Here is a 23,399-nt window from a genome sequence, read left to right on the forward strand (position 1 = left end):
TCTTTCTGAGGAGTGGCTGGGGGGTTTGAACCGCCAGCCTTTTGGTTAGCAGTGAGATGCCGTAGGCACTACGCCACACACCTTTCTCCAAATGTTTACAAGTGGTGTTTTATACAAAGGAGTCTCACCTGGCGCAAAGGTGATGTGAGACTATTTGGTGAAAGTGGTGGTAAGGGTGGAGCGAGGATACAACTTTTCTCCTCAATTATTAGCTTCTTCAGAGTATAGTGGAGAGATGAATGTTATCGACCATGTATGCCATATCCTCCCATTAATCACGGTCATTTTTTTTTTTTAAGCAGCGGAAGGGAGGGGACAGGAGTATGGCGCTGGAGAGCTGTGGGAGGTGGATGGCAGCCACATGATGTTTTCATTTTGAGATAGCGCTTTGCGCCGTGATGACCTTTATCTATCACCCTTGACTGATGGCTGCGGGGTTGGGGGTCGACACTTGGAAATAAAAGATAGGGACAGCACAGAGTTCTCCCTTAAGAATTTTTCAGGACTTTCTTTTTCATCTCATTTGCAATCTCTAGTCACCAGTTTTTAATGAATTCTGTTTCTCATTACGTTTTTTTTTCCTTTTCCATTACAAGCCGCTGGGTGGTGCTAACTGTTAAGCGCTTGACTAATACCGGAAGGTTGGTGGTTGGAACCACCTAGAAGTGCCTCGGCAGACAGTCCTGGCGATCTGTCTCTGGAAGGTCACAGCGTTGAAAACCCTGTGGAGTACAGGGGATTGCCATGAGTCAGATTACACAAAACTAACAATGTAGCTAATTTAAAAAATTTGTTGCATCGCGTCTGTTCAGACTCAGCAACCCTGTAGGACAGGATAAAACTGCCCCATAGGGTTTTCCAGGGTGTAACCTTTACACAAGTAGACTGCCACATCTTTCGCTTGAGGAGTAGCTGATAGGCTCCAATCGATGGCCTTTCAGGTAGCAGCCAAGTGCTTAACTACTGTACCACCAGGGCTGTTGTTGTTGTTATATGCCGTGGAGTCAGATCTGATTCATAGTGACCCCTCCTTGTGTTGCTGAGGCAGTATCACTACGGAAGTAGATTGCCCAAGCTTCCTTCCAAGGAGTGGCTGGTGGGTTTGAACCACCAGCCTTCTGGTTAGCAGTCAGGTGCCTTAAGCTCCCACCACCAGGGCTACTCATTGCTAATTACAGGTCAAGAATTTATAAGCTGGTTTTTTGTTTTCTGACTAACTGGTTTCTGCTATTCTGATCGTAGTGTTATTTCCCGTCTGTATCATAACCACCTGCTGTAGGATCACTTTCTTCATTTATATTTACCTTTTTATGTTGCGTGTTTGTCTGTTACCTTTCTTTCCAAGGAGAGGTTTCATAGTTTAGGGAAATAAGAGTGTGGGGATGGAGACTTGAGATTGTGAAAGTTCTCATGCCTGATAAGTCTTCCTTTTTTCTTTTTTCTCTTCTTAGCTCTTCTAACAGCAGCTAGTATTTTCCTTTTCCTCTCTTGTTCCTTGGATCCCACTCTTTTCCCTTGATTTCACTTAGTCTTCGTGAACCCAGCTAGAGACCCCTCCCCTTCTCCCCCTGCCGGCCCAGTTATGGCAGAAAATGATGTTGACAATGAGCTCTTGGACTATGAAGATGATGAAGTGGAGACAGCAGCTGGAGGAGATGGGGCTGAGGCCCCTGCCAAGAAGGATGTCAAGGGCTCCTATGTCTCCATCCACAGCTCTGGCTTTCGTGACTTCCTGCTCAAGCCAGAGTTGCTCCGTGCCATTGTTGACTGTGGTTTTGAGCATCCATCAGAAGGTAATTTTTTTTCTTAGGCCTAGAATGTTCATTTGGTTGTTTAAAACTGTAAGAAACAGATGTGTCCATGGTTCCTCAGGTGATAGAGGTTTATATTTAGGGTAGACAAGAAGTACCAAAAAAACTATTTTAGCAACAGAAGAAGGTTGTGGATGTAGGCTGTTTTGCCGTGCATGATAGCACAAAAGTGGTAGTGATCCAAAAGCACCTTTGAGATCTGCCATTCATACTTGTGGTTGCCTTTTTTCCTTGTATGCTTGTTTTTGATTTTGTCACTGGCTCCTGATTTTAAACTAGAGAGGGGCTGGTTGGACCTTTAGTCCGCCTCTTTTGGGCCAGGGCCAGCTCTGGTGTAGGAAATTCCTTTACGATTGGCCTAAAGATAGCTGGCTTCTGGGTCATGTACCAAGTCCTTCATTCATTTTGTCTAAGCCTGCAGGGTTACGTGACCCAAAGTACAGCAGCCTAATTGGGAGAAATGGCCTGTGGCAGGCATTCAAGTTTCATGGATTGTTAACAGGTTAAGGAAAATAAGGACAAAACCAGGAGCACACTAAAGGTGAGCTGTTGGTAGATTCAAGTGGGTTGTTAGCAGGACCAGGGAGGAACTAGGAGGGTCTGATTTGGGGATGAGTGTTGTTGAGGGAATAGAATGCTAGGAAAGGTCTGAGAGTTGATGAGAATCAAGGAAATACTCTGGGACTTCAGTGATGAAAAAATGGGTTTGGCATGGTGAAAAAGGTTGTGGAGTTAATCAAGAGACTGAAGTCTGTTTTTTCTTTCTTAACTTTTAGTCCAACATGAGTGCATCCCTCAGGCCATTCTGGGAATGGACGTCCTGTGCCAGGCCAAGTCAGGCATGGGGAAGACAGCAGTGTTTGTGTTGGCCACACTACAACAGCTGGAGCCGGTTACTGGGCAGGTATACTAGGGGGTAGAGATGTGGGGAGTTTTGGGGAAGATGGTTTGGTTAAAGATAATTAGAAAGGGTGTTACTATCCCAGCTATGTGATGCTTTCAGAGCCATGAGTGTTTATTCCTAAGATGACTTCTTTCACTCTTGACTGATGGCTATGGAGGAAGACTGTAAATAAGCCTTGTGGAGGTGGAGGGGTGAGGTTAATGATTTCAGGCTTAGAATTGAAGTCCTGTATGATCTATCAGATAATGCTTTTTTTATTTCCCCAGAGCGGAGAGTAATAGTGAAAGAATATACTGTATGTCTGTGTCTGCTTCTCCCCCAAGGTGTCTGTGCTGGTGATGTGTCACACTCGGGAGTTGGCTTTTCAGATCAGCAAGGAGTATGAGCGCTTCTCTAAATACATGCCCAATGTCAAGGTAAGCCAAAGTGAAAAGACATGGGAGGCTGAGAATTTGGGGAGTTGGAGATGACAAAGACTTGTAGATTGGCAATCTTCATGTCTCCTGTGCCCTTCAGTGTACATGGTAGTAAATTCCTGCAAACTTTTGAGTGTACAAGGGATTTTAATACTCATTATTTTTCTCCCTTTGGCTGACAGGTTTAGCATTTAGGGGGCTGGAAGCTCTAAGCGACTTTAGTGTGGTGTGTGAATTTTGAGAATTAAAATGACAAAAGATAGAAAAATGTCTGGGGCCCAGCCGTTTGATACATTATGGTTTTGAGATGAACTTGTTGGAAATGCAGATTATATGGGCCTCACCCTGGATTTACTCAATAGGAACATTCATTTTAAAGAGAGAGATCCCCAAGAGCTTGAGAACTGAGGTATATGATAACTTGTTACCCTCTTGCCTAAGATGAGGTGACAAGTATTTTAGCCAAAAGAGTAAGAGTACTTTTACTCAGGGAACCATGATTTTTTCTTCTATTCATTATATTTTAATGGAATTAGGAATGTTTGGTCATAATCCTAAACTAAAAATATTTTTTAAAAAAATCAGTAGTAGAATAGTACCTGGGCATGGTAGAAACACTGAAATAACCCAGAAGGCCTTAGACTGAAAAGATTCATGCATTCCTATTTCCAGTCCTGCTTCATAGAACATAATAACTTATTAACCAATTTTATAGTTCCAGTGGTTCTGTGTCATTAAATAGTAGGCACTTTTTTTTTTCCCATTTTACTTGTAAAAATACATGTAACAAAATATTGGCCATTTTAGCATATTTTATGTGTACAATTAAGTGACATTAATTATATTTATGTTGTACAACCATCACCACTGTTGGCCAAAATTTTTTCATCATCCTTAGCAAAAGGGCACTGTTTTTTGATTTATCAAATTAGAGACCTTTTTTACTTTCTTTCATGAAAAATTTAGCTGTTGATGTTATTCTAGTTCAGTATCTGGAAATTACATTAATTTTAGTTTTTTAAATGTGTTGTGCATGCCACGTGTGTTATGCAGGCCTCTTTCTTGTATGTTGCCAGACTGACATTTTCTGTCCTTTGGCCAAGGAGCCTTGCCTGTGAGTTGAAAACAGTTACATTGTTACCACCGTGGAAACATTGTTGTGCCTAATAGTGAGCTAAGGTTATACTTTCTTCTCTATAGATCAAATTCATCCTTGTGCCACTCAAAAGAAAATATTCCTGGTGTCAAGATCACTTACAAATTGTGCAGTGTTTTTTTTTTTTCTTTTACTATTGCTCGAAGTTAATGCTCAGATTGGGCCAGTTCTACAGATCGTCCCATTGTTGTGCTTAGTAGTGAGCTAAGGTTATACTTTCTTCTCTATAGATCACATTTATCCTTGTGCCACTCAAAAGAAAATATTCCTGGTGTCAAGATCAATTACAAATTGTGTAGTGTTTTTTTTTTTTTTCCTTTTACTATTGCTCAAAGTTAATGCTCAGATTGGGCCAGTTCTACAGAACGTCCCACCTCTGGATTTGTTGGGTTACTCCCTTGTGCTGTTTAGCTTGTTCTTTTCTATTTCCTGTGACCTGGATTTAGATTTGAAAGCTTGATTCAAGTTAAATGTTTTTGGCAAGAATGTTTCATAGATGATACTATGTATTTCCTATTTTATCACGTACTTAGGTTAGTGATTTGAAAAATTAATCGGAGAATTAGGGTCATGATAGTCTGATTATGCCATTGTTCTTTCCCCCCTTGAAACTAGAAAGCAATTTTTTTTTTTTCTTTTTTATTGTGACTTAGGTGAAAATTTACAGAGCGAATTCACTTTCCGTGCAGCAGTTCACATTTTGTTTCATGACATTGACTACAATTCACCACAATGCAACAGCTCCCCTCCCACTTCCTCCTGACAGTTAACTTCCCTGTGTCCATCCCTCCATGTACTCCTGCCCCCTGAGCTGTCTCCCTGTGCATCAGTGGCCCTTCTTTGTCCCATGATTGTTCTTTCCAAGGAGTGTATCTATCTCAGGTAAATGTAGAAAGCAGTTTTTGTTGTTACTCAGCACTGTGCTAATGCCCAGATTCTCAGCAACCATTTACCTAATGGTTTTAATATATGGAGTGTTAAGTGTAGCCCAAGTCAGTAATTTCATAAAGTTTATGATAAGGAATTTAAAAAATCTGGGTTTGGTTAGGGAAATGATGTTCCATGTGCTTTGTAGCACTTCACACTCCTTTGTCCTCATTTTTATAGTGAAGCCTGGCCTTTAGAGTCATTTGAAGGAAGATTGTTAGATTAAGTCAGATTAAACATGCAACTTTGTGCCACTTACTTGCTTCTGAGCCTTAATGTTTGGGAGACAGGAATCTCTGAAGTCTCCTTTTTAAAAGCCCTGGTGGTGGCACGATGGTTTAAGTGTGTGCTTGCTAACTAAAAGGTTGGCAATTTGAATTCAACAGCACCTCCACCGGAGAAAAGACCTAGTATTCTGCTTTTATAAAAATTACAGCCTAGGAAACCCTATGGGGCAGTTCTGCTCTGTCACGTTAGGTTACATGAGTCAGAGTCAACTGGATGACACATAACAAGAACAAAATCTCTTTTAGTTCTGTTCCCCGCACCCCCTCCCCGATCTATTTTACTTGACAGTTTATAGAGCAAGTTAAGTTTCCAATTTGATAGCTGGTACATAAAGTGTTCGATGACATTGGTTGTATTCCCCACAATGTGTCAACACTTTCATCATTTCCACCCTGGGCTTTCTGTTTTCTTTTGTCTGGAGTTTCTGCCCCTTCCTGCCTTCTTGTCTTTGCTTTTGGGCATATGGTATCCTTTGTTCTAAGTCCCAGGTGGTGTTTATTTTATGACCCTATCTGCTTAGCTGAAAGGTGGTCTCTGGAAGGTGGCTTCAGTTCCAGGTCAGAAGGGTATTTTAGGGCCATAGTCTAGGAGGTTCTTCAGTCTGTCAGACCAGTGGGTCTGGTCTTTTTTTGTTTTTGTTTTTGTGAATTTGATTTTTTGTTCAACATTTTTCTCTCGCTCTGTTTGAAATGTTCTAATGATTGATTTAGATCACACTGAAGAATAGGAAATGTGGAGAGATTGGAATTTTTCCTTCCTTATGAGACTCACTTTCTTTTCTCTCTGCGTTGGCAGGTTGCAGTGTTTTTTGGTGGTCTGTCTATCAAGAAGGATGAAGAGGTGCTGAAGAAGAACTGCCCACATATCGTCGTGGGGACCCCTGGCCGTATCCTGGCCCTGGCTCGAAATAAGAGCCTCAACCTCAAACATATTAAACACTTTATCTTGGATGAGTGTGATAAGATGCTTGAACAACTCGGTGAGTGGCAGTGTTAACATTGGGATAGTAATCTAGGGGTTTGCCCTTTGGAGCCAAATGATGTTTATTTGATATAGGAGCACTTTAGTGCAAGGACGACTCTTAATCTATCACCCATGACTGATGGCTCTGGGCGCTCTGATCTGTGGCAAGGTTTTGGAAACTTAAGTCAGTCTTTATTATCCTTTTAAGTAGCTGTGGTGATAGGAAGAAAGGTGTCATGGTCTTCCTTCTTTTCTGACAGCTGTTTCTTTACAGTAAGGGACTCTGCTAATCTCGTATATCACCACCACTCATTCCTTGATAGATTTCCCATAGTGCACGTCATAGGAAAGATACTAAACTGAAAGAGGAGACATTGTGCCAGTTCTAACGCACAATATATGATCAGAATTTATAGTTGAATAGATTATAGACTTATAGTGCTAACATTAGCTTGGAGAGTATGTGTATTGTGTGATATTCCAATGTGTTAGTGGAATTAACAATGGAAAAATTGCCGTAAAAACTGAATTTAGAGAAAGGAAGCATGGGGATGGCCATGGGAGAAGTCATCCCAAACGATCTTTGGTTATTCAAGATGGTAAGCTGTCAGGTGGGCCCTAGTTAGAGATGTCCTATTGCTTGACTAAATAGGAAAGTATGACCCAGAGGAGGCATACATAGAATGGGCTCTGGAATGGAATTAGGTGATGAGTGTTGACAGGTAGAGGCTGGGATTTAAGGAGAGATGAGTTGGGAAAAGAGCCTTACAAAGCATTTTTTTAAATGCCTCATTCTTGTGATCTTCTAAAAGGAGTTTTGTCCTTATTTCATTGTAGTGGACATTGGAGTTTCATGGTCTTACTTCTTGCCCACTTAAAACACAGCTGGAACCTGATCCCAGATCTTCATTCAAAACTCGTTACTCTTTCCATTGTATTATTACTCTGGGTTTGGATTTTTGGTGGTTGAAGAAAATAGAGACCAGAGGGAAATCTCATAAAATGACTCCCTAGCTTGCCTATTTCTTAGTTTTTACTTCATTGGTAAGCCTGTCTCTGATCTTCATTATATTTTTTTTCCTTCCTGTTTTTTTCTTTGTCGTAGACATGCGTCGGGATGTCCAGGAAATTTTTCGCATGACCCCCCATGAGAAGCAGGTCATGATGTTCAGTGCTACCTTGAGCAAAGAGATCCGTCCAGTCTGCCGCAAGTTCATGCAAGACGTAAATACCCTTCTACCTTCTCTCCCTCCACTCCCCACCCGCTGCCTCCTCCCCTTCCTCGCCCTCTTCCTCCAGACTCCCTTAATCTTCAAGCACTGAGAAGGGAGCACGTGCCCATCTGGGAGTGACGACTCCTTGAAGAGACAGAGGCAGAGACAGTTAGTGTTAGGGTTTGCGCGTGTGCCAGGGAAACTCCGGAAGACTTGATCGGGTTAATGTGAGAGCGGGTAGTGTTCGACTTTTTTTTTTTTTTTTTTTTAAAAAAAAAACACACTTTTTGAACCTCTTCTCCCTTTTTGGGGGGGGGCAGGATTTTCTGCCCTACCACCCATTGTCTCCTACATAACCACTACAACCACGCATCTTCAAGGTGGCATCGAGCATACAATTGGAGCCTTCTGCTCCCCAAACTCACACCTTCCGGTGGCAGGAGAGCAAGAGAGGGACAGACAGATGGCAGGGCATGTCCAGAAGAAGAGCAAACAGCACGAATGAATCTGCCCCCTCCGGCGCACCTCCAGGGGCGGGGGCCTTTGGCACCTCAATCCCCGATCCCCTACTCCTTTCCGCCCTTCCTCGCACCCATCCGGAACCTCATCCGGAACCTCGGTTGATGTGAGCCAGCAACAGAGAACACACCGTGGCGCGGCGGGGAAGTGCGAACGGCACCCAGCGGTGGATGGCGGCAGCGGAGGCCGCGGGGAAACCTGACCAGGAAGCTGCGGACCAAACCAGCCTCTTTTTTTCTGTTCCCGGTTTTTTTTCCTGAACCCAACACGTGGCGTGCCTCCCTTCCCTCCAGTGTGTGTTGCGGGGAGGGGTGTCCTGAATGGGGTGGTAGATTTTTTTCTTTTTTTTTTTTTAAGACTCAGGGGAAAGGGGTGTGGGAAAATTAAAGTGAGGCATTCCACTTGGATGCAGCCATGTGGGTGTTTGGGTTGGGGGCCCAGTGAGGCCTATTGTATAAGCAGTGGAGTGTGTTCATTCCCTCCCTGCACTGCTCCTTCCCGTGGGATAACCTTTTGTGTCTCTCTAGCTGTATTTGGGTGCTAGGATTAGATTTGAAGGAGGCCGTTGAGTGTTTTGGAAAACCTACCTTTTGCTAGCCTGTCTTCTGGGATTAGGGATTAGCTTACCATTTTTCCCCATGATATGCACACACCTTTGCCTGTTTTGGTCCCTGGGTGTTTGTTAACTTGTGCCTGAGTTAGTATGCAAATGTTAAGACAAGTTAAACTTAGGAGTTGTTGAGTCTTGTGTAAATTTCTGTCTTGCTTATGCTACCTTCTTTCCCCCCTTTAAGGTTTTTTTTTTTTTTTTTTTTTTAAAGATGAATGCATATCTGCTGCTGAATTTGTTTTTATTTTTAAATTATGATTTTATTGAAACATTCTGTGTAGTAACCCTGTAGAGGATTTGACACTCAGTTCAGTGACCAGTCTTACCTAAAACTACTCTGTTATGGGCTGAGGTCAAATTATTACTTGTCTTGACTAATTTTTTCTTCTCTTTTCATGGCATTTTAGCCATGCCCATTGTAGCATTCTGATCTTAAAGATACCATTCTCTTTATGAGTGTTTAAATCTCTTTCTTGAGAGAATATTCAAATGGAGCAGTCCTTCTCTTACCCTGTATTAAACCAGCCCTGATGGGGTTATTCTGACCTCAAATCATTGTTTCCCATCATTTTTCAGATGTTTGGGTCATGTTTTCTCTTTGAGAAACAGCCCCCATTGTTTTGATTCTTTGCTTTACTGTCCCTTTGAAATAATGGCACCTTGCCATTGGGTAGTTCTGCTGTTCCTTTTCCTCCCTTGCCAAGTTCCCTTCCCAGGACAGTTTTCATTTGGGCAGTCTTAAAATCCTACTGATAGCAAGGAAATTGGATCTAATGTGGAAGAAACCACGTTAAAATGTGGATTTTTTTGGGGTGGGGGTGGGGTTTTCAATCTTCTCTCTTTTCCCCATCCCCCCCCAAGGGGTGTATTGGATATCAACTTCCTCCAACCCCCCCCAGGTTTAACCCCCCCACTCTGCCCTCCTCCCGTTCCCTACCCCCTTCCTCCCCCCCAGCCAATGGAGATCTTCGTGGATGATGAGACGAAGCTGACCCTGCATGGGTTGCAGCAGTACTACGTGAAACTGAAGGACAACGAGAAGAACCGGAAGCTCTTTGACCTTCTAGATGTCCTTGAGTTTAACCAGGTCAGTTGTTCATAATCCAGTAAGAGTGGGCATTGGATTCATCTCTAGGTATAGCAGAAAGCTCTTTAAGTGCCTTTTGAGGAAACTATATGCTATGTGAGGAAATACAGGGAAACTCTTTGAAATGAGACTACAAATGTCTTTGGTGGTCAAGTTGGTGGTCTCTGAAGTGTACCAAAGTTAGAGCATGAGCAAGGGGGAACTGATTTTCTCTTCCATTGCTGGTATAACAGGTACTTAATAAATAAATACATCAAATAAATCTCAGTTAAAAACCTAAAAGGATTTTAAATTTAAAAAAATCCCAAACCATTTTGGGCCTATAACTCAAAAATGGCTACAGCTGTACATCAGGAGGGAACTTGCAGGAATTCAGAAGAGGGCATGGAACCAGGTGTACCATCGCTGATGTCAGATGGATCTTGACTTGAAAGCATAGAATACCAGATAGATGTTTACCTGTGTTTTAACAACTATGCAGAGTCATTTGACTATATGGATCATAATAAATTATGGTTAACATTATGAAGAATGGAAATTCCAGAACACTCAGCTGTGCCCATGGATCAAGAAGTAGTCACTCAAACAGCAAGGAGATACTGTGTGGTTCAAAACTAGAAAAGGGATGGCAGTGAAGTTTTATACTTTTACTTTATTCGGTCTGTGTACTGAATAAAATAATCCAGGAAGCTGGACTACATGAAGAAGAAATAAAGGCATCAGAAATGTAGGAAGACACAGTAACAACCTATGATAAGCAGATAACACAACCTTGCTTGCTGAAAATGAAGGCAGCTTGCTCATACTGATGGTCAAAGACTACAGTTTTGGTGTGGATTACACCAGAATGTAAACAAAATAAAAATCCTTATAAGTGGACCAATAAACAACATGATAAATGGAGGAAAAAATAGAAGTTGTTAAGATTTTTCTTTGTGTTTGATTCAGTAATCAATGCCCATGGAAGCACCAGTCAGGAAAATCAAATGACATACTGCATTGGGCAAATCTGCTACAAAAGACCTCTTTAAAGTTTTAAGAAGCAAAAATGACCCTTTGATGACTAAGGTGCAGCTGACCCAAGTCATGATCTTATCAATCTCATGCATGTGAGAGCTGGACAATGATAAAAGTGATGTATTTGAATTGTGGTATTGAGGAAGAAAGAACAAATTATTAGTCTTACAGTAGAACCAGAATGCTCCTTAGTTGCAAGGATGATGAGACTTCGTTCTGTTTTGGACTTGTCCTCAGGAAAGATCAGTTGCTGGAGGGGGACATGATGTTTGGTAAAGTGGAGGGTTGGTGCAAACAAAGGAAATTTGTAACGAGATGGATTGACAGAATAGCCAGCGGTAGGCTCACACAAAGACCGTGGAGGTGGCACAGGACCAACTAGCGTTTACACATAAGGTCACCATGCATCAAAGTTGACTTGATGGCAGTTAACAACCACAGTGTTCTTAAATGTTTCTTGTACTACTATCAAGGAGGAATATTCTGTCGGTTTGCCTGCTGTATGGTTTATTTGCACTGAAAACTTTTGCAAAATTAGAGTAGGTCCCTTGGGTTTAATATTTTGGTGAGTAGGAATATTGATCATGGTCTTTATAGACTTAGGGTCTAAGTTGTATTATTTTTTTATGAGATAGTCTCATCCTTGTCTCCTGACGTGGCTATTTTTGTCTTTGTTCTCTGTACCATCTCAGGCCAGTTTGTTGCCATTGAGTCAGTGCTATCTTATGGCCACCCCATGTGTTTAGAGTAGAACTGCTCCATAAGGTTTTTAAACCTATGACCTTTCAGAAGCAGATTGCCAGGCCTGTCTTCTGAGGTGCCTTTGGGTTGGTTCAAACTTCAAATGGCTAACTTTTTAGCAAGTAGTTGAGTGCTTATCTGTTTGCACCACCCAGGGACCTGAGGCCAGTCTAAAAAATAAACTAAACCCATTGCTGTTGAGTCAATTCCGACTCACAGTAACACTGCTGAGCAAAGTTAGAATTGCCCCATAGGGTTTCCAAGGCTGTTAGAGAAGCAAACTGCCTCATCTTTCTCACCTGGTGCAGCTGGTGGGTTTGACCCACTGACCTTTCATTTAGCAGCCAAGCACTTCATTACTGCCTCCAGAGCTTCTAATATTAGGCTAGTCTGCTCAGGTAAAAGTCAGAGCCAAATGAGAGAAGGTCTGAGTTATGTTTAGAACAAAGGGGAGAATTGGTGGGGAATGAGGGACTGGAGGATTTCCTTTAAAAGTAAAATGACTGAAAACTTTTGTAATTATCCTTTTCTCTCTCTCACACACGCACACTCTTGTGGACCCTCACCTCCCCTGTGGACCCTCACCTCCCCACACACGCCACTCACTCACAGGTGGTGATCTTTGTGAAATCTGTTCAGCGTTGCATTGCCCTGGCCCAGCTCCTAGTGGAGCAGAATTTCCCAGCTATTGCCATCCACCGTGGGATGCCCCAGGAGGAGAGGTGAGTTGGAAAGTGGAGGATGTTTTGTTTCACTTGGAGGAAAAGAAACTATTTGAGAAAAGAGCATCTTAACATTTTTTTATTTCCTTTCTCACAAAGGCTTTCTCGGTACCAGCAGTTTAAAGATTTTCAACGACGCATTCTTGTGGCCACTAACCTGTTTGGTCGAGGCATGGACATCGAGCGGGTGAACATTGCCTTTAACTATGACATGCCAGAAGATTCTGACACCTACCTGCATCGTGTAAGCCTCACATCGAGATTGACATCCCGTTTTCCTCTCTATGCCCTCATTTCCTCTACGTTTTCATCCCCAGTTCTAACCTCTAATCTCTCTCCTTTCAGGTGGCCAGAGCAGGCCGGTTTGGCACCAAGGGCTTGGCTATCACGTTTGTGTCAGATGAGAATGATGCCAAGATCCTCAATGATGTTCAGGATCGCTTTGAGGTCAACATTAGTGAGCTGCCTGATGAGATAGACATCTCCTCCTACAGTGAGTGTTGATCGCATGGAACTGGCTTCCCCCTGCTTTCTAGTTTGTTGGTCCTTAGTATGTTTTAAATTCCATTAAGGGTTTAAAGCAAGAAATAAAAATCATAGTCCCCTAGGCTTTGATGTCATGTTGGGGTGTTTTGCTGACCTTTGTGGCATCTGTCTTCCATCAAATTATTTCTCTTTCCCAAGTCTGTTCTCTGAACCCACGTAGTATACAAATATCTGCATGTATGTGTGTGTGTCTGCCAACCTTGCTTTTTCCTTTCTATGCCTTATTCTAATTGTCACGTTTTCTCTTCAGTTGAACAGACGCGGTAGAGGATTCGTTCATTTTGGAATGCGACAGTCTGTTCCTCTTCGTGAGACAACACCAGATGTGGGGGTGAAGGAGACACTACTGCCACCTACCCCTCCCCCCTCCCCCACGGCTTCCCTCTTTTGCATCACCACCACTCCTAAGTCCCCATTCCTGATTTGTCAGGATTTTTTTAACAAAACTAAAAAACAAAACACGTGCGTCTGTGATATCTATAAGCACTCTATCCCTTTATTGGATTTGGGGTGAAGTCGTTTAAAGGCATGAGCCAGGGCAAGGACCCTACTTTGGACCAGGAGGTCAGTGGGTGAGGGGGAACACAGCAGGAATTGTGGCTCCCTGCTGCCTTCCAATTTCTGGCCCACTGTGGAGGGCTTACTCCTGGTTTCTCAGTGTTCTGGGAGAGGCTGTGATGTTCCTGATTGAAGGACTTGAGCACTGTGGTGTGCCTTATTCCCAGCGTTGGTGGGTGAATTGGGAACTGCTGGGAAACTTAGGCATCCATCTCCCCCTTGGCTTTCTCGGTGTCTCATCTGTTCCTTCAACTTCTGGATCTTGAGCACCAGGGCCTGGGCCTCCCAGGCCCCCTCTTGCCCTTCCAGCAGTGCCTGGTACAGCTCCAGCTGCTGCTCCAGCAACTCCTCAGCTTGGGCCAGTTCAGCTGTGCGTTGGGGCCCAGCACCCTGGGTGAGGGGGTCATTGGGGAGAGCATCAGACTCTGGCCAGGAATCCCATTTTCCCCTTTCTGTTGCTCATTGAAATCACCTGTACTGGGAAGAGGAGGTGCTTCCAGTCTTGGGCATAGGCCTCTGGGGGCAGGTTAAGAGAGAACTACCCCAGGATCTGTAACTGGACCCTAAAAACTTCTCCCCTTGTGCAACAGTCTTGGGTTATGGGAAGGAGAGGACTGGCTGTCCCTCCTCTGTAAGAAATAATTAACTGTTACATGAGGGAAAATTTCTGTTCAAGGACTTTGTGAACTACTATGGGGAGGGAGAGGAAGCCCTGAGGTCAGGAGCTGCGTGGGGGTGGGGAAGGGGCTGGGAGCTGAGAGAACTAGGCAACAGGCTCCAGGGGTGGGGGTGCTGTCTGATTCCAGCTGCTCTGTGTGGGATGGGGTGGGGAGGCTGCTTCCCCACCCTAGTACCGATCTTTCAGGCCCTCCACCCCTGCTGCTGGTGTCACTTACCCTGGCAGGTGAGCTCATCTTTCCACTGTCTGAGGAGCTGGTCTGCTCTTCAGTGCTTGTTCTGGGAGTCTGGGAGCAGCACCCCCGGGAAGCCTGGGGGGCCAGAGACCAAGAGAGTAGGAGGCCTCGGCAATAGCATCGAGAGAGCTGGGACAGAGGGAGCACCATGGTGGTGAGGCAGGGAGCTGTCTGAGCCGACCAGTAGCCACAAGGAACTGGCTCCCACTGGGCTGTGGGGCTTGTTTCGGTGCCCAGCCCTGCCTAGGCCCCCGCCCCTGCCCCGCTCCGCTGACCCCACTGCCCAGCCTGGCCCCAGACAGAGTCCAAGAACTGTTGCTGATGTGAAAAACATTGCTGCCAGTTTAGGCAGAACTTGCTTCAGACAGCTGGTCCCCAGGTAACCACACTTGGGGCTGTTTTGCTAGGCATTATGTTTTTTCTCACTGTCTCTGTAAGGTAGGAGTTGTAACATTGGTTTGCAGATGAGGGAATTAGCTCATCAAGGAGTATTCAACATTCACTTAGGCAAGTAGTCTGTTCAGGCCAACTCTAGGCCAGAAGTGCTCCAGGTCCTATAGCTGTTTGATGGAAGAGCCTGGAGGATTTATATCCAGGTGTTCAGATGGTGTTGAATGGAGTTTGACTTAAGTGAAGCCATGTGGCAGTAGAACTGCCCCAGGATTTTTGAGGCTGTAATCTGTGGAAGTAGATTGCCAGATCTTTCTCCCAGGAAGCTGCTAAGTGGTTATGAACTGCCCACCTTTCAATCAGCCCTCAGTGCTGTCCGTTTGCACCACCAGGGCTTCTTATATCCTGGTCTTACCCAAAGTGAAAGCTCACAGACTTGGCTCTTACACTGATTTCCCCATTATTTCCCTTTTATTGCTGGCCCAGAATTGTCTTTTTTCATTGCCCTTATTTTGCTTTCTATTTCTTTGGGGTTTGTCTTCTCTAGTAGATCCGGGCATCTTTGTATCACAACCTGGCTCCTGACAGAACTTGACACTAGTGTAAGTTTCAAGATTTGTACTGAGCCCTTCCATCCTTCAGCACTAGATCAGAAGCCTTTGCTGTACACCATGTGAATGAAAGTTCTGAAATGGTGTCCTGTTGTGGCTAGAGGGCATAGTGGCATCCCTCTGAGCAGAGATGACTTCAAAGGGAGTGGATGATAATATGGGGAAGAGTGGATTCTCAGGGGAAAAAAAAAAAAACCCACCAAAAAACATTCCTTAGAAGGCAAAGATTGCTGGGTGGATCCAACCACCTAACCAGCTCATTATCTTCGGGACATGCCTCTATTCACAGGGAAGATGGTGTAGGGGTCCAGGAGCCAAGCAAGGGAACTTTTCTACAGGTTCTCAAACTTGGGCTGAAGCACTTTTAGATGCCAAAGGCCACAAGCTCCCCATTAGCTGACTGGTTCCCACATTTTAGTGGAAAAACCAATTATCCCCTTCGGTGAAGGGGAGTTTTTATTAATTCCCTTTAGTGATAGGATTATGCATGACTCGAATTACAATGTATACACACACATTGGAGGCCCACTCCTTACAGATACATGAAACCACCCAGTGTAAGGTTAAACAACCTACAACAAAGTAACACTTAAGCTAAACCAGCTGTATTTGTAAATTAAAAGCAAGATTATTAGCAGTGGGGGAAAGAATCCAGACTATGGACTAATAAAGTTTGGTTACTGGAAACTCGAAATTCCAACCATCTGAGTTTGTGCTTTAGATTATGAACTTGAAAATGGAGTCTACCAAAACCAAACTCACTGCCATCTAGTCAGTTCTGACTCACAGCAACCCCCATTGGGTTTCCAATGGTATAAATCTTCATGGAAGCAGACTGTCATCTTTCTTCAGTGGAGCTGCTGGTGGGTTTGAATCACTGACCTTTTGGTTAACCCCTACACCACCAGAGCACTACCCAAATGAGCTAACCACCAATAATTTACAGTACGTAGTTCTGAGCCATCAATTTAGAGTCTGAAATTTGTTCATCTTTAAGAAATAAAAGGGCTTTGTGTCAGTTCAAGATCTGTTGGGTAAGGTCTAAGTCTTGTAATCATGGATATGAAGATGTGAAGTTAAGTTAGATTACCTGGTTTTGTGTTACTGTATACATGTATTTACTTTTTGTTTCCTGAGTCTCTAATAGAGTCTTAGTTCTGGTCTGGCCTCCTGAGAGGAGGCAGCCTGTCTTCAGCCAGGAACAAGAAAGAAACTATGAGAAACATGCACAAGTTGAAGGGGCTGCAGAGCCCGCCGAGGCCATAGTGTTGATGGCACCTTTAGTGCTGCATCATACCGAGAGGACTGGTAGGACAGGGCTCACTGACAGGAATCATTCACTGTATGTTTCATGTGAAACTCCACTGGGGTTGGGAACTGAGGGTTATCAAAATCCACCCATCTCATTAATTTGAGAGCCTGCTACATGCTACACGTGAGATCCCGCTGGGCACTGTCACAGGAGCTTCACAGGAACCTCTCAAGAGAACTGACTTCCCTTTTTTAAAAAAATTTTTTATTGTGATTTGGGTGAAAGTTTACAGAGCAAATTCATTTTCCATACAGCAGTTCATACATATTCTGTTTCATGACATTGACCGCAATTCCCCACAATGTAACAGTTCTCTTCTCACTTCCTCCCTGTAGTTACCTCTTCCCTGTGTCCTTTCCTATGCATTCCTGCCTCCCCCCTCCATCTCCCTGTGCAAATACCACCCTTCTGTTCTCCAATGATTGATTGTTCTAAAGAGTGTATCTGGGAGCTCTGGTAGCATAGTGCCTAAGGCACTTGACTGCTCACCAGAAGGCTGGCGGTTCAAACCCACCAGCCACTCCTCGGAAGGAAGGTTGGGCAATCCTACTTCCGTAGTGATACTGCCTCGGAAACCCAAGGAGGGGTCGCTATGAGTCGGGGCCGACTCGCCGGCAAATAACAACAACAAAGAGTGTATCTACCTGATGTAAATGTTCACCTTATATGCCTGTCTTATTTGGCTGGAAGCCATGGGAGTGAGTTCAATTCCAGACCTAACTAGGGGGCTGTAGTCTCGGGTGTCTGACTGGGCTCCATCAGACCGGTAAACTTGGTCTTTTTTTTTTCTTCATGATTTTGAGTTTTGTTCCACATTGTTCTCGCATTCTACCCAGAATTTTATTTCCCTTTTTTAAATTAAACTTTTTATTTTGAAATACTTTTAAATTTACAGAAAAGTTGTAAAGATAAGAGTTCCCATATATGTTTCACCCAGGCTTTCCCTAATGGTAACAGCACAATACTTTTAAGTATAGACTTTATTTGGATTTCATCAGTTTCCTTAAGAGGACAAGGCACACAGTGGTTTCAGGGCCTGCCCAAGCTCACACGGACTACTTGTTGTTGTTGTTATGTGCCATCGAGTTGGACCGGACTCATAGCGATCCCTCCTTGGGTTTCCGAGGCAGTATCACTGCGGAATTAGATTGCCCAACCTTCCTTCCGAGGAGTGGCTGGTGGGTTTGAACCTCCAGCCTTTTGGTTAGCAGTCAAGTGCCTAGGCACTACGCTACCAGAGCTCCCCACGGACTACTAAGAGGCTCTTATTCAGCACCACGATTGAGTTCATTCAATGTAGCCTTCAATATCCAAGACATCATGGCTAGTTCTCTACGCAGTCTTCATTTCTTAAAGCTTGGGTTTTTTTTTTTTTTTTTTCTCTCAGTCTGAAGGGCTCGTAAATTCGGTAATTGTATTCCCTAATAACAGCAAAGGAGCTCTGGTAGCATAGTGCCTAAGGCATTTGACTGCTAACCAGAAGGCTGGCAGTTCAAACCCATCAGCCACTCCTCAGAAGGAAGGTTGGGCAATCCTACTTCCGCAGTGATACTGCCTCGGAAATCCAAGGAGGGGTCGCTCTGAGTTGGGGCCGACTCGATGGCATGTAACAACACAACAACAACAATAACAGCAACAACAATACTTGGAGACTTTTTTTTTTTTTTTTAAGCTTTCAAGTTTCAGTGTAAGCCTCTGAATCCAGGGTTTCTGGGCTTTGGTGAACACATCGATTATCACTTACAAAATCGTCCAGAATAGGCAAAAAGAAAAAAGCAGCAGATGGAGGAATCACTTATATTTTTCTTTTGTGTAGACTATTTTCCTATTTATGCTGCCCTTCCCATGTCCGTGGGCGTGAGGAAAGAATGGCTCCCTTGGACTGTGAGAGAGAAATGATGAAACAGCTTTATCACTTCCAACCCTTGCACTTCGGCTTTAGCTGTGCCCATTCTCCCTCCACAACCCCTGGTCTGTAGGACTTTTCCTTCTCACAGATTCAGCCAAAGGCCAGACTCACCGAGTGAGCCATTTACTCCTGGAGGGTAAAGAAGAGGGGTTGTGGTAGAAGGTACAGCAGGAATGAAGGAGGTTGCAGTAAGAAAGACTTCCCTGTGCGGGCTGAGATGTGAGTGATTAGATGGTATCTGAGGACATTCCCAGCATCTCCATTTAGGAAAGAAGGGAGGGGTTTGGATAGAAGGACATAGAGTATGGGCAGGGTTTGTATGACATTCACCCTACCCTCATCCCTGGTCCTCTGACAATGCCGAACCTCAAGTCACAGTGAGGGGCCCCTTCAGGCCCAGGTGCTCCACAAAGCTGGTGTATCTTATCTCCTCTCCAGGAAGGACTCCCAGCTGCCCAGCTCTGGTAGGTCTCATCTCCCCCAGATCAGGTTCCTGTTCCTTTCTATTTCACAGCCAGGTTGGCATGATATTGGCAGATGAGAAGCCAAATGCTTGAGATTGCCCTCAGGGTCCTCCTTGTCAGTCATCAGAACCCTGAGGGGACCCTGGATGCAGGAGAGAGAGAAAAGAGAGAGAGTGAGGGTGACCCCATTTCTGTTACTTCTCTCAGGCCTCCTCCACACTCAACACCTTCCCCTCTCTGAAATCCTCAAACCAAACATCATTATGATTCTGACTTATAGTGACGCCCTCTGGGTTTCTGAGGTGGTAAATCTTTATGGAAGTAGATTGCCCAGACTTTCTTCTGCAGAGTGGCTGGTGGGTTTGAACCACCAACCTTCCGGTTAGCAGTCAAATGCCTTAAGCACTATGCCACCAGAGCTCCTTCTCCAATCCCTAGGACTTCTAAAAACTTGGGCAGAACCCAGAACCCCACAACTGCCTACCTCCATTCCTGCTTTGGCTTTAGTGCTTGCCCCAGCATAGAGTCCTGGGTATGTGCACAGGGTGGTCCTGGAACTTTCTTCCTTCACTTGTCTGTATGGCTCAGTTCCTCAACTTCTTCAAGTTTGCTCAGATGTCACCTCAATGAGCCCCCCCCCGCACCATCCTATTTAAAAGTTCCGCTTCTTCCATTATCCTCATTATTAGGTATTATTTCTTTTCTCTGTATCTCTTATCACTTTCTAAGGCACAATGTAGATTTCTTTTTCCAAAAATGGCCTCAGCAGTACCTCTCACCCCACATGCTCTTTTTCGGTGTAACCTTGCCATTCCACCATCAAGAGATGAGGCCTGACTCCCCTCCTCTTGAATCTGTGACTAGATTTGATGATAAGAACACAGGAAAGGTGACACTGCTTGACTTCTGAGGTTCTGACTTAACAGGCCTTGTGGTTTCTGACTTGGTTGCTTCAAATACTCCCTCTGGAACCCAGGGGCCATGCTGGTAACATCCAAGCCATATGGAGTAGCTAGGTGGAGGAGAGAACCTAGAGAACCTGATTAACAGCTTCAGTGAGCTCCCAGCTGACAGCCACTACTAATTGCAGGAGGAACTGTGAGGAAGAATTCTCTATCACTTTCTGAACCAGTTGGGCATCCGGGAGACTGAGTTGTTGTTGTTGTTCTGTGCCATCAAGTCGGACCCGACTCATAGCGACCCCTCCTTAGGTTTCCGAGGCAGTATCACTACGGAAGTAGATTGCCCCATCTTCCTTCTGAGGAGTGGCTGGTGGGTTTGAACCGCCAACCTTCGGGTTAGCAGTCAAGTGCCTTAGACACTATGCTACCAGAGCTGGCTTATTCACATGAAGCAGAAGCGCATCCCTGCTGATCCGAGACAACCAAAGAATGAGACTAAAAAGATAATTGTTTTAAGTCAAAGTTTTGGGATTGTTTGCTACCCAGCAATAGATGATGGAACATATACCATATAATTTAATACTATTAATAGGTTTTAATTTTTTGTCTGCCTTTCCTGTCAGATTGTAAGCATCAAGAGAGCAAGTGTTTTTTGTCTGCTTTTGATTTAATGATTACTAAACTTAGAACAAGGAGCCCTGGTGGTGCAGTGGTTAAGTCCTTGGCTGCTAACTAAAAGGTCAGTGGTTTGAATCCACCACCCACTCCATGGGGAAAAGATGTGATAGTCTGCTTCCATAAAGATTAAATCCTTGGAAACCACATGAGGCAATTCTACTCTGTCCTATAGGATCACAGTGAATTGGAATCAACTCGAAGGCAACATTTTTGTTTTTTGTTTTGTTTTGTTTGTTTAAGCCTAGAGCAGTGCTTGGCTCAGAGAGCTCATTACATATTTGTTGAATGAATGAATGCTGCATCTCTGACACCTCTTGGGCCCCAGTAGTCAACCCACTCAAGCCAGGTTGAGGGTCATCTTTGGCTGCTGCCCAGCTCAAAGCTGTGACTCAGCTGCAGTGTGTGAGGCCCTGGGGGAAGCCCCTCCCCTGGTCTGGGACTCTGGGTCAGTCCTCAGGGTAGAACTGAGATTTGGGGATGGGGATGCAGAGTTCCTAAGTTCAGGGCCTGGGGCAGCAGAAAGCCAGGTCTGGGAGGGTCCAGACTGAAGATCTGGAGGTGGGATCCCTGAGAGAATAAGAGGCAGGATCCCAGGGTCCACAAGCTGAGAGCTGGAGAGGGAGCAGGGAGATGAGTAGTCAGTCACCTGGGACACGTCCTACTGCCAAGATCCTTGTAGCCAACAATGGCGTCCAGGCCCCACACTGTGCCTCACCCATGGTCCTCTGAGGCTATGGCCTGGTGTGGCAGCTCCAGTTGTTGTAGGCGTTAAAGGGACAGCTGAGGCCTTGACTGCACGCTGCTCAGAACTGGGCTCAGACATGGCCATGAGAACCTAGCACAGAGAGCAGGACCCTAGAAACTCTGGGAATTCAGGACCAAGGCTGATACCCACAGGGTGGCACAGACACTTCCTCTTGACTCCAAACACATCTCCACAGGTATCCACTACTCCAGCCCTCCCAAGCTGCTCTTCTCCCTGGCTCCTTCCTGTCCTGTCCTTTTGGCTTTGACCCTCTTGATGCCGCCATTTTCTCCCTCTCCTCAGTTCTCCGGGAGCCTGTCCTCCTTCCTGGACCTAAGGCCCCTGCGACTCCTCCCCTAGAGTCCTGGTTCAGAGATTCACTGACAGATTCCCAGGAGGAGGGGCCTTCTCCTCCAGAGACTGCAGTTGGAAACAGTGACAGGTAGTCTGAAGTCCAAGGTCCCATCCCAGGAGACAGATGAAGTTGGTATGCTCACAGTACATTTGTGGGGTCCACTCAAGATCTGGAAACAGGATATCATGACCTGGGGACCTCTCTTTGCCCTGAGCCAGTGTCAACAGTCACTCAAAAAACCAAACGCGATGCCATTTGAGTGGATTCTGACTTATAATGATCCTATAGGACCAAGTAGAACTGCCCCACAGGGTTTTCAAGGAAGTACTTTTTTCGGGAAAGCAGGCAGTTAGTTACATCTTTGTCCTGTGGACCAGCTGGTAGGTCGAAACCAACAACCTTTCGGCTGAGTGCTTAATCACTGCACCACCAGAGCTCCTTCACAGTCGCTCAATGCGGTGGAAACATCTAGATCAGCACGGATTTTGGGAAACATGTAGCATTCTGAACCTAACCCAGACCTGAGGCATCTCCTTGTGTGCAGAGCCCCGTTCTTCTGGTGGCAGTCCAGGAGACCCTGAGATCCCAGTGAGGAAATGAAAGAGCTCAGGACTTCTGTCCTTAGCCCTGTGGCCACATGGGGGCACCACCACTCTGTTCTCTGACCGAGCAGCGTGGGAGAGAACTAGGCTGTGTGGTCTGAGTGGGGCAGAGAAGGTTGATAGAGGTTGGGCCCCCATAGGGGATAAAGTTGTTTTCTAAGCAGCCCTGGACACTGCAGGGTCAGGATGGGGAGGAGGTAGAGGAGGTAGAGGAGGGGTTGGAGGAGAGGAGAGCTCAGGAGCCCCTACACCATACCTGAAATTCCATCTTCTCCCACAACCCCTGTTAGACTCTTGATGGTCGCACCCCAGGAAAGTGAAAAGTAGACACACTTCTACTCCCTATTCCTTTTCAGTGCTCCTTTTGTTGACATAGCAACAATAACAACATTTGCATAGTATTTTTGGGAAAGGATACATGAGAAATTGGTAATATGCACAACTCTGGGAGGGGAACTGGGTGCCTGGAGCTTGGGGAGGGAGGGAGATTTGCCACTGTAAAATATTTGGACTATTTTGAGTGATATTTCAAAATATATTTGCAAGATCCTTTACAGTTACCGTGTAGTGTATACAGATGTGGTTGTGTGATGTGCCCAGATTCGGACCTCTCCCTTGTTCTAGAACACACCAGGGTGTTCCAACCTCAGGGCCTTGCACCTTCTGTGCTCTTCTGTGGACTTGTCCCCAGGTATCATTTCCCTTCCAGACATTCTCTTCAGTGACAGCTGAGAGGCCCTCCCTGGACGACACCTGGAGGGCCATTGCCAGCCTCCCTCCAATCCTGCCTTGTTTTACTTTTGTTCACATTCTTTTTTCCTGACATTTAAAAAATGTATTTATTTTCATTGCTTGCTGTCTATCCAGAATATAAGCTTCTTAAGAACAAGATTAGGGATTTTTATTGTATACAGCTCTATTTCCATTGCCTTGAATAGTGCCTGGGTGTTGCCTTAAAAATATTAAATGAATGAATGAATTCATGTGCAGACTGATACACACACAGACACACATTATTACAGATATTTTCACACACAT

The 23,399-nt window shown here is 44.8% G+C and overlaps 2 protein-coding genes and 2 non-coding genes across 4 annotated transcripts; 3 read left to right on the forward strand and 1 right to left on the reverse strand.

Annotated features, from left to right (window-relative positions):
• The first annotated feature begins 356 nt into the window (after positions 1-356).
• Positions 357-431, forward strand: LOC122151083. The gene has a single exon (XR_006163960.1). It is a non-coding gene; the product is annotated as a small nucleolar RNA SNORD83 (small nucleolar RNA).
• Positions 432-1,582: 1,151 nt separating this feature from the next.
• DDX39B (DExD-box helicase 39B) lies at positions 1,583-13,523 on the forward strand (the record flags this gene model as incomplete). The annotated part of the gene is made up of 10 exons (XM_042782370.1): positions 1,583-1,793; positions 2,588-2,715; positions 3,039-3,131; positions 6,298-6,481; positions 7,571-7,689; positions 9,764-9,895; positions 12,266-12,375; positions 12,475-12,619; positions 12,721-12,868; positions 13,486-13,523. Coding segments are annotated over exons 1-10 (1,308 nt in total), but the record flags the coding sequence as incomplete, so codon positions are not given.
• LOC122151084 lies at positions 6,534-6,610 on the forward strand. The gene has a single exon (XR_006163961.1). It is a non-coding gene; the product is annotated as a small nucleolar RNA SNORD83 (small nucleolar RNA).
• Positions 13,524-13,575: 52 nt separating the features above from the next.
• MCCD1 (mitochondrial coiled-coil domain 1) lies at positions 13,576-14,543 on the reverse strand. Its single transcript, XM_007951457.1, has 2 exons — positions 14,376-14,543; positions 13,576-13,869 (listed from the first exon to the last, which is right to left on the reverse strand). The coding sequence occupies exons 1-2, from the start codon at positions 14,541-14,543 to the stop codon at positions 13,576-13,578; spliced, it is 462 nt and encodes a 153-aa protein (XP_007949648.1).
• Between the last annotated feature and the right edge of the window lie 8,856 nt (positions 14,544-23,399).

Source organism: Orycteropus afer, unplaced genomic scaffold (assembly GCF_000298275.1).
Source record: "Orycteropus afer afer isolate SDZICR_OR568_19922 unplaced genomic scaffold, OryAfe1.0 scaffold00294, whole genome shotgun sequence".
NCBI lineage: Eukaryota > Metazoa > Chordata > Mammalia > Tubulidentata > Orycteropodidae > Orycteropus > Orycteropus afer.